General features: G+C 45.6%; 1 protein-coding gene across 3 annotated transcripts in view; it reads left to right on the top strand.

Annotated features, from left to right (window-relative positions):
* TBC1D22A (TBC1 domain family member 22A) overlaps positions 1-16,367 on the top strand; it is a 255,224-nt gene that overhangs the window by 71,020 nt on the left and 167,837 nt on the right. For all 3 annotated transcript variants that reach the window (XM_038756460.1, XM_038756459.1, XM_038756461.1), the window contains exon 8: positions 9,342-9,456. In XM_038756460.1, coding sequence (XP_038612388.1) covers positions 9,342-9,456 — 115 coding nt within the window. The remainder of the gene's footprint in view (positions 1-9,341; positions 9,457-16,367) is intronic.

Here is a 16,367-nt window from a genome sequence, read left to right as displayed (position 1 = left end):
CCGTGGGACAACTTGATCACATTGTATCCCCCCCAGCGCTTAGAACAGTGCTTTGCACATAGCAAGCGCTTAACAAATGCCATCACTATTATATACACCTGTATATATGTATATATGTTAGTACATATTTATTACTCTATTTATTTATTTTACTTGTACATATCAATTCTATTTATTTTATTTTGTTAGTATGTTTGGTTTTGTTCTCTGTCTCCCCCTTTTAGACTGTGAGCCCACTATTGGGTAGGGACTGTCTCTATATGTTGCCGACTTGGACTTCCCAAGCGCTTAGTACAGTGCTCTGCACACAGTAAGCGCTCAATAAATACGATTGATGATGCTGATGATGATATACAGGTGCTGTGGGGAAGGGAAGGAGGTAAGACGGGGGGGATGGAGAGGAAGAAAATGCCTGCAGAACAGAACCACATCTGCGCAGTATTCAAAGGTGAAATGGCAACTGCGGCAAACTTGCAAACCCCGCAGAGTATTAGAAGGGAACAGACCACGGATTGTTAGAAGGAAATCATCGTGGCCTAGTGATTACAGTGCAGGCCTGGAACTCAGAAGGTCCTGGGTTCTAATCCCTGCTCCACTTGTACTTCCCAAGCGCTTAGTACAGTGCTCTGCACACAGTAAGCGCTCAATAAATACGATTGAATGAATGAATGAATATTTATTACTCTATTTTACTTCATCGTCATCATCACCATCAATCGTATTTATTGAGCGCTTACTATGTGCAGAGCACTGTACTAAGCGCTTGGGAAGTACAAATTGGCAACACATAGAGACAGTCCCTACCCAACAGTGGGCTCACAGTCTAAATACTTGTACATATTCTATTTATTTTATTTGGTTTATATGTTTCGTTTTGTTGTTGGTCTCCCCCTTCAAGACTGTGAACCCGCTATCGGGTAGGGACCGTCTCTAGATGTTGCCAACTTGGACTTCCCAAGCGCTTAGTCCAGTGCTCTGCACACAGTAAGCGCTCAATAAATACGATTGAATGAATGAATGAATGAATCTGTCGTGAAGCGGAGGTTGTAGTTGTGCTTTTAGAAAGGGGACTTGGGTGAGCCTTAAAAATTGGGGCACATTGAGGAGTTGTTTAGCTTTGGATAGTTGCGATCTATTCGCTTCTCAGGGTGAACCCACCAGCATTTTATTGTGGGACATTGGTTCTAAATTATACGCCCGTTGTGGGCAGGAAACATATCGATCAATTAATAATAATAATAATAATAACAACCGTAACAGATGATGGTATTTATTAAGCTCTTACAATATGCCAAGCCTTCCCAGACTGAGCCTCCTCCTTCCTCTCCCCCTCCTCCCTGCCTTACCTCCTTCCCCTCCCCACAGCACCTGTATATATGTTTGTACAGATTTATTACTCTATTTATTTTACTTGTACATATTTATTCTATTCATTTTATTTGGTTTATATGTTTTGTTGTCTGTCTCCCCGCTTCTAGACTGTGAGCCCGCTGTTGGGTAGGGACCGTCTCTAGATGTTGCCAGCTTGGACTTCCCAAGCGCTTAGTCCAGTGCTCTGCACACAGTAAGCGCTCAATAAATACGATTGATTGAATGAATGAATGAATCTGTTGTGAAGCGGAGGTTGCGGGTGTGCTTTTAGAAAGGGGACTTGGGTGGGCCTTAAAAATTAGGGCGCATTGGGGAGTTGTCTAGCTTTGGATAGTTGTGATCTATTCACTTCTCAGGGTGAACCCACCAGCATTTTATTGTGGGACGTCGGTTCTAAACTATAAGCCCGTTGTGGGCAGGGAACATATAGATCAATTAATAATAATAATAACAACAATAATAATAATAATAAAATAACAATCACAACAGATGATGGTATTTATTAAGCGCTTACAATGTGCCAAGCCTTCCCAGACTGAGCCTCCTCCTTCCTCTCCCCCTCCTTCCCCTCCCCACAGCACCTGTATATATGTAACCTCCCCATCGCTTAGAACAGTGCTTTGCACATAGTAAGCGCTTCATAAATGCCATTATTATTATTATTATTATTATATATACTTGTACGTATTTATTACTCTATTTTACTTGTACATATTCATTCTATTTATTTTATTTGGTTTATATGTTTTGTTTTGTTGTCAGTCTCCCCCTTCTAGACCGTGAGCCCGCTGTTGGGTAGGGACCGTCTCTAGATGTTGCCAGCTTGGACTTCCCAAGCGCTTAGTACAGTGCTGTGCACACAGTAAGTGCTCAGTAAATACGATTGAATGAGTGAAGCACTGTTCTAAGTGCTGGGGAAGATACAGGTTGTCCCATGTATTGCATTGTATTGCACTCTCCCAACCGCTTAGTACAGTGCTCTGTACACAGTAAGTGCTCAAAAAATAGGATTGATTGATGGATTCACATTGATTTAGGGATTAAGAGGGAAAACTTAATGGGTTTAATGGGTTCAAATCCTGGCTCCGCCACTCGTTAGCTGTGTGACTTTGGGCAAGTCACTTAACTTCTCTGGGCCTCAGTTCCCTCATCTGTAAAATGAGGATTAAGACTGTTAGCCCCCTGTGGGACAACCTGATCACCTTGAAATCTCCCCAGCGCTTAGAACAGTGCTTTGCACATAGTAAGTGCTTAATACATACCATTATTATTATTATTATTATTATTATAAAACTGCCCTGGGCTGTCAACTCGATTGAGAGAAGATACAACAAAGGTTTTTTATTACAGGGAAGGAGGGTTTGATCAATTTTGGGATGGTGATGAAAACAATGTACTAGGATGCAGTAAGAAGCTTTCTTTCTTTCTTTTTTTTATTCTAATAGCACTAGGCCCTGTACTAAATTCCGAGTAGATCCAAAATAATCAGGTTGGGCACACCCCTGTCCCATGTGGGGCTCACAGTCTTCATCCCCATTTTACAGACGAGGCAACCGAGGCCCGGAGAAGCGAACCATCTTGCCCAAGGCCACACAGCAGACAAGTGGCGGAGCCGGGATTAGAACCCAGGTCCTTCCGACTCCCAGGACCGGACTCTATCCACGGGGTCTTCTCATCACGTTGAGTCATTCTATCTTTTCCCCCACTCTGAGCTTTCCTTGGAGAAGCAGCGTGGCTCAGTGGAAAGAGCCCGGGCTTTGGAGTCGGAGGTCATGGGTTCAAATTCCGACTCCGCCACTTGTCAGCTGTATGACTTTGGGCAAGTCACTTCACTTCTCTGGGCCTCAGTTCCCTCATCTGTAAAATGGGGATTAAGGCTGTGAGCCTCCCCCCCTCACCCCGGGACAACCTGATCACCTTGTAACCTCCCCAGCGCTTAGAACAGTGCTTTGCACATAGTAAGCGCTTAATAAATGCCATCAGTATCATTATTATTATTATTATTTCCCTCTTCAAAGCCTTCCCTGGGTGTATTGAAGCAAAGAAAGTGTCAGCAGACCTTAATTCATTCATTCATTCATTCATTCAATCGTATTTATTGAGCGCTTACTGTGTGCAGAGCACTGGACTAAGCGCTTGGGAAGTCCAAGTCAGCAACATACAGAGACGGTCCCGACCCAACAACGGGCTCACGGTCTAGAAGGGGGAGACAGGCAACGAAACAAAACGTGTGGACGGGCGTCAAGTCGTCAGAACAAATAGAATTGAAGCTAAATGCACATCATTAACAAAATAAATAGAATAGTAAATACGTACAAGTAAAATAATTAGAGTAATAAATCTGTACAAACATATATCCAGGTGCTGTGGGGAGGGGAAGGAGGTAGGGTGGAGGGGATGGGGAGAAGGAGAGGAAAAAGGGGGCTCAGTCTGGGAAGGCCCCTTGGAGGAGGTGAGCTCTTAATCAATCAATCAATCAATCGTATTTACTGAGCGCTTACTGTGTGCTGAGCACTGTACTAAGCGCTTGGGAAGTCCAAGTTGGCAACATATAGAGACAGTCCCTACCCAACAGTCTAAAAGTCTTAATGCTTCGGGAGTGCGGGTGGTCTCTGCCTCTCTCAATCAGTCAATCAATCGTATTTATTGAGCGCTTACTGTGTGCAGAGCACTGTACTAAGCGCTTGGGAAGTACAAGTTGGCAACATATAGAGACAGTCTCAGCCCGGTCTCGGTTATTTCATGGAAATGGGATTCCCGAAGAGCCACTTCGCACCGGTCCATGGGCAGAGAACTTTGCACGAATCCGCTACGGCAGGAATCTTCCGTATTGGAATAGAACTCCTAATAGCTAATAATACTCAGGGATCCATCGTTAGAGCTGTTTCAGATCATTTTGTGTGTTCATTAAACACATTTCATCTCGGCGAGTCTTTTCCCTTTATTATCTCCTGGCAGATAACATCAGCGCTTCCTCAGACAGCACATTTATTTAAATGTACGTTAACGTTCCGTGACTCACATCTTTCTTTTTTGGGTTTTTGGTTTGTTTTTTTTTTTTTTTTTGCTTCTTTTCTCTTTCGTCCCCACAACTAATTCTCTTATCTAGCGCCCCGGTCTTATTAAATCTAACAGTTTAGATTTTAAATTCTCATAACGGGGCGTTGGATTCTTGGACAAGTGGCGGCTTGGAGGAAAGAGCTCGGCCTTGGGAGTCAGGCGACCTGGGTTCCACCACATTTTTTCGCTGTAGGTCCTTGGGCAGGTCACTTGACTTCTCTGGGCCTCAGTTTCCCCGTCTGTAAAGTGGGGATTCAGTACCCGTTCTCCCTACTGTTTGGATTGCGAGCCCTTGGGCCCAACCTGATTACGATGCTTAGTACAGTGCTTGGTATTTATGGAGCACGTACTGTGTGCAGAGCACTGTACTGAGTGCTTGGAAGAGTACAGTACAACCGAGCTGTAGACACGGTTGCCCACAGTGAGCTAATTTATAATATATAACTTATAGTTATTGCTGCCTCTTATAATAATAATAATAATGATGGCATTTATTAAGCGCTTACTATGTGCAAAGCACTGTTCTAAGCGCTGGGGAGGTTACAAGGTGAGCCCGGAGACGGGCATCAACAGAAATAACTAATTTATAATACATAACTTATAGTTATTGCTGCCTCTTATAATAATAATCATAATGATGGCATTTATTAAGCGCTTACTATGTGCAAAGCACTGTTCTAAGCGCTGGGGGAGGTTACAAGGTGATCAGGTTGTCCCCCGGGGGGCTCGTGATCTTCACCCCCATTTTACAGATGAGGGAACTGAGGCCCAGAGAAGTGAAGCGACTTGCCCAAAGTCACACAGCTGACAGTCGGTGGAGCCGGGATTTGAACCCATGACCTCTGACTCCAAAGCCTGGGCTGTTTCCACTGAGCCACTCTTCCCTCCGTTCTGTCTCCTTGTTAGATGGTAAGATCCTTGGTGGCAAGGATTTTGCACTCTCTTAAGCGCTTAGTACAGTGTAGTGGATTGTAAGCCATTGAGAGCCGGGAAATTGTCTCCCAACTCAGTTCTGTCGTACTCTCCCAAGCGTTTACTACAGTGCTCTGCACACAGTAAGCAAGGTCTCAGTAAATACGCCTGATTCCTTGATCGCAAGGCTCTCGAAGAGCGGTACGTGGTCGATTCTTGGTGATCTCAGAGGGATTGTCTCTATTTTGTTCCCGAATTGTAATAATAATAACGATGGTATTTGTTAAGCGCTTACTATGTGCAAAGCACTGTTCTAAGCGCAGGGGAGGTTACAAGGTGATCAGGTTGTCCCACGGTGGGGCCTCACAGTTTTAATCCCCATTTTAAGATGAGGTAACTGAGGCCCAGAGAAGTGAAGTGACTTGCCCAAAGTCACACAGCTGACAGTTGGCGGAGCCGGGATTTGAACCCATGACCTCTGACTCCAAAGCCCGGGCTCTTTCCATTGAGCCATGCTGCTTCTCTTCTCTTGTACTTTTTCATTCATTCATTCATTCATTCATTCATTCATTCATTCATTCATTCATCCATCCATTCATTCATTCATTCATCCATTCATCCATTCAATCGTATTTATTGAGCGCTTACTGTGTGCAGAGCACTGTACTAAGCGCTTGGGAAGTCCAAGTTGGCAACATATAGAGACGGTCCCTACCCAGCAGCGGGCTCACAGTCTAGAAGCAGTCAGAGAAGCAGCGTGGCTCAGTGGAAAGAGCCCGGGCTTTGGAGTCAGAGGTCATGGGTTCAAATCCCGGCTCCGCCAGTTGTCAGCTGGGTGACTTTGGGCAAGTCACTTCACTTCTCTGGGCCTCCGTTCCCTCATCTGTAAAATGGGGATTAAGACTGTGAGCCCCCTGTGGGACAACCTGATCACCTTGTATCCCCCCAGCGCTTAGAACAGTGCTTTGCACATAGTAAGCGCTTAACAAATGCCATTATTATTATTAGAAGAGTCACAGTCCACTTTCCAAGTGCTTAGTACAGCGCTCCGCACGCAGTAAGCGCTCAATAAATACGATTGAACGAATGAAGGAACGAACTGGGAGATTCGCTGCCTTTGTCAAAATTCTCCGCCGAAATCTTTCTCTTCTCAAGAGCCAGATTTACATTAGCGATGGTTTTTGCTAAGTTTTCGGAGAGTGGGAAAGCGCCTTCGCCACTTTGTACACAGAAGCACGAAGAACAAACGTCTGGGTGGCATCACACTTCACCGAGCAGTAACTGAAAACAAAATTGGGCCTGAATCCGGAGCCGGTCAGAGCTTCCCGTAGTCTTGCTTAGAAAAAGAAACAGCCCAGCCGAGCGGACCGAGCGTCGGGCTGGAAGTCGGGATACCTGGGTTCCCCCTCCGGCTTGTCTGCTGTGCGACCTTGGGCGAGTCACCTCCTCCGTGCCTCAGTTTCCTCGTCGATTCAGATGGGGAGCCCATCTCCGTTCTCCCTCCTCCTGTGAGTCCCGTGATGGACACGGACGGTGTCTGGGCTGATTATCCTGCAACGGCCCCAGTGCTTAGCACGGTGGTTGGCCCACAGCGAGTGCTTAAGAAATACCATCGTCGCTGTTATTAAAGGACTTACTTGGGAAAAAAAGATGGCATAGACCGTACTTGGCTTTTAAGGACTTCTAATTTTTGGAAAGCAAAAGCCTGGGGAAGCTCTTCATTTGCAATCGTCCGCGTTGATGAAAATCTCCGGGGACTCGATCACCGAGAAATCGAATCGGCAGAATAATTTCAGTCGAACGCTAAAGAGGCGCCGTTCCGACGGAAAACTCTTTTCAGCGGAAGCCTGTTTTGACGCTGTTAGGACGCGAGATCATCATCATCAATCGTATTTATTGAGCGCTTACTATGTGCAGAGCACTGGACTAAGCGCTTGGGAAGTACAAATTGGCAACATATAGAGACAGTCCCTACCCAACAGTGGGCTCACAGTCTAAAAGGGGGAGACAGAACAAAACCAAACATACTAACAAAATAAAATAAATAGAATAGATATGTACAAATAAAATAAATAAATAAATAGAGTAAAAAATATGTACAAACATATATACATATATACAGGTGCTGTGGGGAAGGGAAGGAGGTAAGATGGGGGGATGGAGAGGGGGACGAGGGGGAGAGGAAGGAAGGGGCTCAGCGCTAACATTTCAGTTCCCATCTCCGCTGGCCTTCGGATGAGGTCGCACGAGGCGGGTGGCGCGTGGTCCGAACTCGCAGCCAAGTCAGCGGAGATCCCTCCGACTGTGGCGACGGTACAGGTGCGGATTCGTCGGCGGAGACGGATGTTTCGACGCCGGAATTGTGCCGGCCAAAAGCGGTCACGGTTTGGTGGATCGTCAAAACAAAAAGAATCTACATGGAGCGTTTTTTTAATACCGGTCACGAAAGAGAAATTTGGACCCGGCTGTCGTCAGGGGTCAAACTTGACATCAGTACGATTCCTGTAATGAGCCGGCCCTCTCACTTTGCTCCTATTCCCAGCAAGAATCCTTCCCCCTTTTTTTTTTAACTGGTATTTGTAATGTGCTAGGCACTGAACTAAGCACTGGGATCTATACAAGCTAATCAAATAAGTCACAGTCCATATACCATTTGGGGCTCACAGTCTTCACCCCCATTTTACACGTAGTACACGTAGCTTGCACGTACACATAGGTTCGCACATAGCAAGCGTTTAACAAATGCCGTCGTTATCATTTTGCAGGTGAGGGAACCGAGGCCCAGAGAAGTGAAGTGACTTGCCCAGGTTCACACAACAGACAAGTGGCGGAGCTGGGATGAGAACCCAGGCCCTTTTGACTCCCAGGATCGTGCTCTATCTAATAATAATAATAATGATGGCATTTATTAAGCGCTTACTATGTGCAAAGCACCGTTCTAAGCGCTGGGGAGATTACAAGTTGATCAGGTTGTCCCACGGGGGGCTCACAGTCTTAATCCCCATTTGACAGATGAGGTAACTGAGGCCCAGAGAAGTGAAGTGACTTGCCCAAAGTCACACAGCTGACAAGTGGCGGAGCTGGGATTTGAACCCGTGACCTCTGACCCCAAAGTCCGTGCTCTTTCCACTGAGCCACGCTGCTTCTCCACTGAGCCACGCTGCTATCTAGTAGGCCACACTGCTTAGACTGTGAGCCCACTGTTGGGTACGGACCGTCTCCATATGTTGCTAACTTGTACTTCCCAAGCGCTTAGTACAGTGCTCTGCACACAGTAAGTGCTCAATAAATACGATCGATTGATTGATTGATTGTAGAACTCATGGAGGTCTTAGTGGCGTAGTGGGAAATCAGCACCTCTCTCACAGCTGCTCCATAGATACTGATGATTTTGAGGAGAGTCGGCCAGGTCTTTAGGAGCCGAAGTTCTTAATGCAACTTTAGGGAAATTCATATTAAAATGCCCAGCCTTAGTTGATGCTTTGATGCATTCTTCAGGCCCTCAGAATATTTCCATCTTGTTTTAGCTTTACGTCAAACCAAACTTTTTTTTTTTGTAAGATGGTATTCATATTAAAATGCCCAGCCTTACTTGATGCTTTGATGCATTCTTCAGGCCCTCAGAATATTTCCATCTTGTTTTAGCTTTATATCAAACCAACCTTTTTTTTATTTGTAAGATGGTATTCATATTAAAATGCCCAGCCTTACTTGATGCTTTGATGCATTCTTCAGGCCCTCGGAATATTTCCATCTTGTTTTAGCTTTACGTCAAACCAACCTTTTTTTTTTTGGTAAGATGGTATTTGTTTAGGACTTACTCTGTGTCCCGGGCCCGTGCTCTATCCACTACGCCACGCTGCTTCCCGAAGCGCTGCACCAGGGGCTCGGGAGAGTCCGGGAGAACAACAAACGGACACATTCCCTGCCCACAACGAGCTCACGAGGTATGGGGCTGAAAGGAGGGCTCCTTAACCCCTTGTAAAATCCCGTTTCAGATCTTTGAACGGATTCTCTTCATCTGGGCCATCCGACACCCAGCCAGTGGCTACGTCCAGGGCATCAACGACCTCGTCACCCCTTTCTTCGTCGTTTTCCTGGGCGAGCACACAGGTGAGGAAAACCGGCCACGGCACCCCTCGCCTCCTCAGCTTTTGCAGGGAGTTTGCCGTCTTTGAAAACTGGTCCGAGGAAGCCACCCAAGGTAAACCGTCGAGGCCGTCAATCGTGGCCAGTCAAACACTTGGAATAGTGGGTTCAGCCTTTAAACTGGGTAAGGTCTCTCGCGTTTCCCATGGTTTATTAGCTCCTCCGCCGCTTATCTCCTCACCGTGCCTCGCTCTCGCCTGTCCCGCCGTCGACCCCCGGCCCACGTCATCCCCCGGTCCTGGAGTGCCCTCCCTCTGCCCAACCGCCAGGCTGGCTCTCTTCCTCCCTTCAGGGCCCTGCTGGGAGCTCGCCTCCTCCAGGAGGCCTTCCCAGACTGAGCCCCTTCCTTCCTCTCCCCCTCGTCCCCCTCTCCATCCCCCCCATCTTACCTCCTTCCCTTCCCCACAGCACCTGTATATATGTATATATGTTTGTACATATTTATTACTCTATTTATTTTACTTGTACATATCCTATTTATTTTATTTTGTTAGTATGTTTGGTTTTGTTCTCTGTCTCCCCCTTTTATACTGTGAGCCCACTGTTGGGTAGGGACTGTCTCTATATGTTGCCAATTTGTACTTCCCAAGCGCTTAGTACAGTGCTCTGCACATAGCGCTCAATAAATACGATTGATGATGATGATGGTGATGTCGTAATTACCGACGGGGTCTCATCTTCAAGGCCCTACTGAGAACTCACCTCCTCCAGGAGGCCTTCCCAGACTGAGCCCCTTCCTTCCTCTCCCCCCATCCCCTCTCTCCATCCCCCCATCTTACCTCCTTCCCTTCCCCACAGCACCTGTATATATGTATATATATATCCCCCCTGTATATATGTATATATATCCCCCTTTTAGACTGTGAGCCCACTGCTGGGTAGGGACTGTCTCTATATGTTGCCAACTTGTACTTCCCAAGGGCTTAGTACAGTGCTCTGCACACCGTAAGCGCTCAATAAATACAATTGATGATGATGATGATGATGTATATATGTTTGTACATATTTATTACTCTATTTTACTTGTACATATCTATTCTATTTATTTTATTTTGTTAGTATGTTTGGTTTTGTTCTCTATCTCCCCCTTTTAGACTGTGAGCCCACTGCTGGGTAGGGACTGTCTCTATAAGTTGCCAACTTGTACTTCCCAAGCTCTTAGTACAGTGCTCTGCACACAGTAAGCGCTCAATAAATACGATTGATGATGATGATGATGTATATATGTTTGTACATATTTATTACTCTATTTATTTTACTTGTACATATCTATTCTATTTATTTTATTTTGTTAGTATGTTTGGTTTTGTTCTCTGTCTCCCCCTTTTAGACTGTGAGCCCACTGCTGGGTAGGGACTGTCTCTATAAGTTGCCAACTTGTACTTCCCAAGCGCTTAGTACAGTGCTCTGCACACAGTAAGCGCTCAATAAATACGATTGATGATGATGATGATGATGTATATATGTTTGTACATATTTATTACTCTGTTTATTTATTTATTTTACTTGTACATATCTATTTATTTTATTTTGTTAGTATGTTTGGTTTTGTTCTCTGTCTCCCCCTTTTATACTGTGAGCCCACTGCTGGGTAGGGACTGTCTCTATATGTTGCCAACTTGTACTTCCCAAGCGCTTAGTACAGTGCTCTGCACACAGTGAGCGCTCAATAAATACGATTGATGATGATGATGATGATCTGTAAAATGGGGATTGAGACTGGGAGCCCCATGTGGGACAGGGACCGTGTCCAACAGGATTTAATTCATTCATTCATTCATTCAGTCGTAGTTGTTGAGCGCTTACTGTGTGCAGAGCACCGTCCGGCGTGGCTTAGTGGAAAGAGCATGGGCTTGGGGGTCAGAGGTCGTGGGTTCTAATCTCAGCTCCGCCACTTGTCAGCTCTGTGACTTTAGGCAAGTCATTTCACTTTAATGTACCCCAGTTACCTCTTCTGTAAAATGGAGATTAAAATTGTGAGCCCCACATGGGACAACCTGATTACCTTGTTTCTACCCCAGCGCTTAGAATGGTGCCTGGTAATAATAGTAATAATAATAATAATGATGGCATTTATTAAGTGCTTATTCTATGTGCAAAGCACTGTTCTAAGCGCTGAGAGGTTACAAGGTGATCGGGTTGTCCCACATGGGGCTCACAGTCTTCACCCCCATTTTACAGATGAGGGAACTGAGGCCCAGAGAAGTGAAGTGACTTGCCCCAAGTCACACAGCTGACAAGTGGCGGAGCCGGGATTTGAACCCATGACCTCTGACTCCAAAGTACGTGCTCCTTCCATTGAGCCACGCTGCTTCTCAATGGTATGTAGCACCATTGAGAACCATAGTAGCGTAGTAAGGTACGTAGTAAGCACTTAAATACAATCATCATTATTATTATTATTATTACTAAACGCCTGGAAAGTACATTACAGCAATAAAGAGAGACACTCCCTGCTTAGGATTTGCTTGTATCCACCCTAGTGCTTAGTGTAATGTCCGGCACATAGTAAGCACTTAAGAAATGCCATTATTATTATTATTATTATTTTATCCTTAACCATGTAGCACACGTTAGAGGGCATTCAGCCAGTCTCGCTGTGGAGTTCTCATTGGGCTCAGTATGTGGGCTGCTGTCAATCAATCTGTCACTTGAATTAATGAGCGTTTGCAGTGTGCAGAGCACTGTACTAAGCGCTTGGGAGAGTACAGTATAACAGAGTCCGTAGACACATTCTCTGCCTGCGATGAGTTTACAGTCTAGAGGGCTAGGAGCAGTTTACATCCTGTTCCTCTGTCGGCATCATCATCATCAATCGTATTTATTGAGCGCTTACTATGTGCAGAGCACTGTACTAAGCGCTTGGGAAGTACAAATTGGCAACATATAGAGACAGTCCCTACCCAACAGTGGGCTCACAGTAGGAACAGATTGAAGTAACTGGATGGTGAGGTTTGAGATTCAGGAAAAATGACCCTTCGAGGTGGAAAAATCCGGTTTGAAATTCAGGAAAAATGACCCTTCGAGGCGGAAAAATCATTCGGGGCCAAAGCAGCCTACTTTTCGGAGTAGAAAATGAGCCTTCTCTTCCACCGCAGGAATGATTTTGATGAACCCTCCCTGTCATGCGATCAGTCAGTGATATATCTCCCCCTCGTCCCCCTCTCCATCCCCCCCATCTTTCCTCCTTCCCTTCCCCACAGCACCTGTATATATGTATATATGTTTGTACAGATTTTTTACTCTATTTATTTATTTATTTATTTATTCATTCATTCATTCATTCATTCATTCATTCATTTGTTTATCTATCTATTTATTTATTTATTTATCTTGTACATATCTATTGTATTTATTTTATTTTGTTAGTATGTTTGGTTTCATTCTCTGTCTCCCCCTTCTAGACTGCGAGCCCGCTGTTGGGTAGGGACGGTCTCTATGTGTTGCCGACTTGTACTTCCCAAGCGCTTAGTACAGTGCTCCGCACACAGTAAGTGCTCAATAAATATGATTGATTGATTGATTGATATCACTCCATCAATGGGATTTACTGAGCACTTGTGTGGAGAGCACTGTACTGAGCGCTTGGGAAAGGACAGTACAACCAAGTTGGTAAACGTTTTCTCACACACACACGCACACACGGAAGGAAAGAAAGAAAGAAAGGAAAGGAAAGAAGAAAAGAAAGCAAGCTCCCTGGGCAGTTGGAGATATCCCAGTAGCAAAGCGCACACTTTCTGTCCTCGTGGAATGTACGATGCACATCAGTTAATTTGTGGGTGTCTGGAGAGGAGATTTCGCCCCAACGCCCCCCAATCCCCGAGCTTCCCCTCAAAATCTGGGCCCCTCTGGATCGATTAATGTGGTACAAACAATCTTATAAATGTAAGGTCAGACCCTCCCGAGGAACCTCAAACTATCCCCCTCTAGACTGTAAGTTTTCATTTAAGTTCGTTTAAGTTCTCTGTAAGTTTACAGAGAAGCAGCGTGGCTCGGTGGAAGGAGCCCGGGCTTTGGAGTCAGAGGTCATGGGTTCAAATGCCGGCTCTGCCAACTGTCAGCTGTGTGACTTTGGGCAAGTCACTTCGCTTTTCTGGGCCTCAGTTCCCTCATCTGTAAAATGGGGATTCCGACTGTGAGCCCCCATGGGACAACCTGATCATCTTGTAACCTCCCCAGCGCTTAGAACAGTGTTTTAGAGAAGCAGCGTGGCCCAGTGGAAAGAGCTCGGGCTTTGGAGTGAGAGGTCGCGGGTTTGAATCCCAGCTCCTCCACGTGTCTGCTGTGTGACCTTGGGCAAGTCACTTAACTTCTCTGCGCCTCAGTTACCTCATCTGTAAAATGGGGATTAAGACTGTGAGCCCCACGTGGGACAACCTGATCACCTTGCATCCCCCCCAGCGCTTAGAACAGTGCTTTGCACATAGTAAGCGCTTAACAAATGCCATTATTATTATTATTATTATTATTTCGTGAGCAGGGACCATGACTACCAACTCTTACATTGTCCTCTCCCAAACGCTCAATCCAGTGCTCTGCACACAGTAAGCGCGCCTAATAAATACCACTGACGGACAAATACGATCGATCGATCAACCCTGGAGAAGGTCCCCGAGAAACCTCCCTTTCCGTGCATCAGAAAATGGAGAAATTTTTCCAAGGAGGCTTATTACTCTATTCATTTATTTATTTATTTATTTATTTTACTTGTACATTTCTATCCTATTTATTTTATTTTGTTGGTATGTTTGGTTCTGTTCTCTGTCTCCCCCTTTTAGACTGTGAGCCCACTGTTGGGTAGGGACTGTCTCTAGATGTTGCCAGTTTGTACTTCCCAAGCGCTTAGTACAGTGCTGTGCACATATTAAGCGCTCAATAAATACGATTGATTGATTGATTGATTGATTGATTCTGACCCCAGAGCGATTTACAGTCCTTAAAGTCTCGTGCTTGCCTTCCTTTTGCCGTTCGAATCATCGAAGGAATAACTGTTTGGATTCAGTAGGCGTCATCCATCGACTTTCCGACTTCTAGACTGTGAACCCACTGTTGGGTCGGGACTGTCTCTATATGTTGCCAGCTTGTACTTCCCAAGCGCTTAGTACAGTGCTCTGCACACAGTAAGCGCTCAATAAATACGATTGATTGATTGATTGCTGTGGCCACTTGATATGTTTAGGTCAGCGCACAATCTGCTGATTTGTTGAGCAGGCCATTTTAGATTCCGTCCCCCTGATGGTTTTCAAGTTTCCGTCGGCCGCTCTAGACACGTTTGCCTCTTTTGAATGTGTATTTGGGAGTAACTGGGTTTTCATCAACTTTCCGGGAATTAGAACGAGGGTCCGTTTTGGTTCTTTGGCCGAAAAGCATCACACGCTACCCTCTGTTACCTTCAGCGTTGCGGTGTTATTCGACCCGATTTTGACCCTCGCGAGGTGCCTGACTTTATCGTGGTGTTTCACATCTTATTCCCCGCTGTTTTTTGTTGTTGTTGCTCCTCTTTTCCCCCCAGAGATGTAGTTTTTTCGTTTCTAGCTTTAATCTCCCTTCCGATTCCCAGTGGCGGTCAAAGCCGGGATCGATGGGATTTAATGGAGGGCAGGTCACCGTCGAGCAGATGCAAGGCCTTTCTTCCTTCAGCCTTTTCCGTCCCGCCTCGCCCTGCCTTTCCGTTTCTCCTTTCGTAGGAGGTCTCTCCATTGCTTAGCAACTAACGAGGAACGCCGCTGCTTACTCCCTAATCATCTCTTAAGTGGGGTAGAGGCCCATTCCTGAGGGTGCTTAGCCGTTTCTCCGTCTTCCTCCCTCGTTTGACAGCTAATGAAAACGTTCCTAATGAGCCTGGAACAGTGGGCTCTCCGCCGGCCGACTCCAGAGCTGTTAATTGAAAGAAGAAGTTCAACTGAGAGGTGATTAGAGAACTGATATTCCAGGTTAAACAGACCATTTAATTAATGTGGTAAATAAGTTTGTCTTAACTGCTTTACCCCCCAACCTCCGTGGCGAGACCCGGAGCGGTGAGCCCCCTCCTTCCTTTCCCCCTCCTTATCTTACCTCCTTCCCCACAGCACCTGTATATATGTATATAAGTTTGTACATATTTATTACTCTATTTATTTGACTTGTACATATCTATTCTATTGATTTTATTTTGTTAATATGTTTGGTTTTGTTCTCCGTCTCCCTCTTCTAGACTGTGAGCCCACTGTCGGGTAGAGACCGACTCTATATGTTGCCAACTTGGACTTCCCAAGCGCTTAGTACAGTGCTCTGCACACGGGGAGCGCTCAATAAATACGAGTGAATGAATGAATTTCCCAGATGAGGTAACTGAGGCTCAGAGAAGGGAAGTGACTTGCCCAAAGTCCCACCCAGCTGACGGGCGGCGGAGCCGGGATTCATTCAGTCAGTCGTGTTTATTGAGTGCTTACGGTGTGCAGAGCAGAGAAGCAGTGTGGCTCAGTGGAAAGAGCCCGGGCTTTGGAGTCAGAGGTCATGGGTTCGAATCCCGGCTCCGCCACATGTCTGCTGTGTGACCTTGGGCAAGTCACTTCACTTCTCTGAGCCTCAGTTATCTCATCTGTAAAGTGGGGATTAAGACTGTGAGCCCCACGTGGGTCAACTTGATCACCTTGTATCCCCCCCCCAGCGCTTAGAACAGTGCTCTGCACGTAGTAAGCGCTTAACAAATACCATCATTATTATCATTATTATTATTATTAAATGCTTGGAAAGCACAATTCGACCACAAATAGAGACAATCCCGGCCCAACAACGGGCTCACAGTCTAGAAGGAGGGAGACAGACAACAAAACAAAACGAAACAAGTAGTCAGACATCAATAGCGTAATAATGATGGTATTTGTTAAGCGCTT

Source organism: Tachyglossus aculeatus, chromosome 14 (assembly GCF_015852505.1).
Source record: "Tachyglossus aculeatus isolate mTacAcu1 chromosome 14, mTacAcu1.pri, whole genome shotgun sequence".
Taxonomy (NCBI): domain Eukaryota; kingdom Metazoa; phylum Chordata; class Mammalia; order Monotremata; family Tachyglossidae; genus Tachyglossus; species Tachyglossus aculeatus.
The sequence above is the reverse complement of the archived record's forward strand: the minus strand, read 5'-3'. Positions and strand labels throughout refer to the sequence as shown.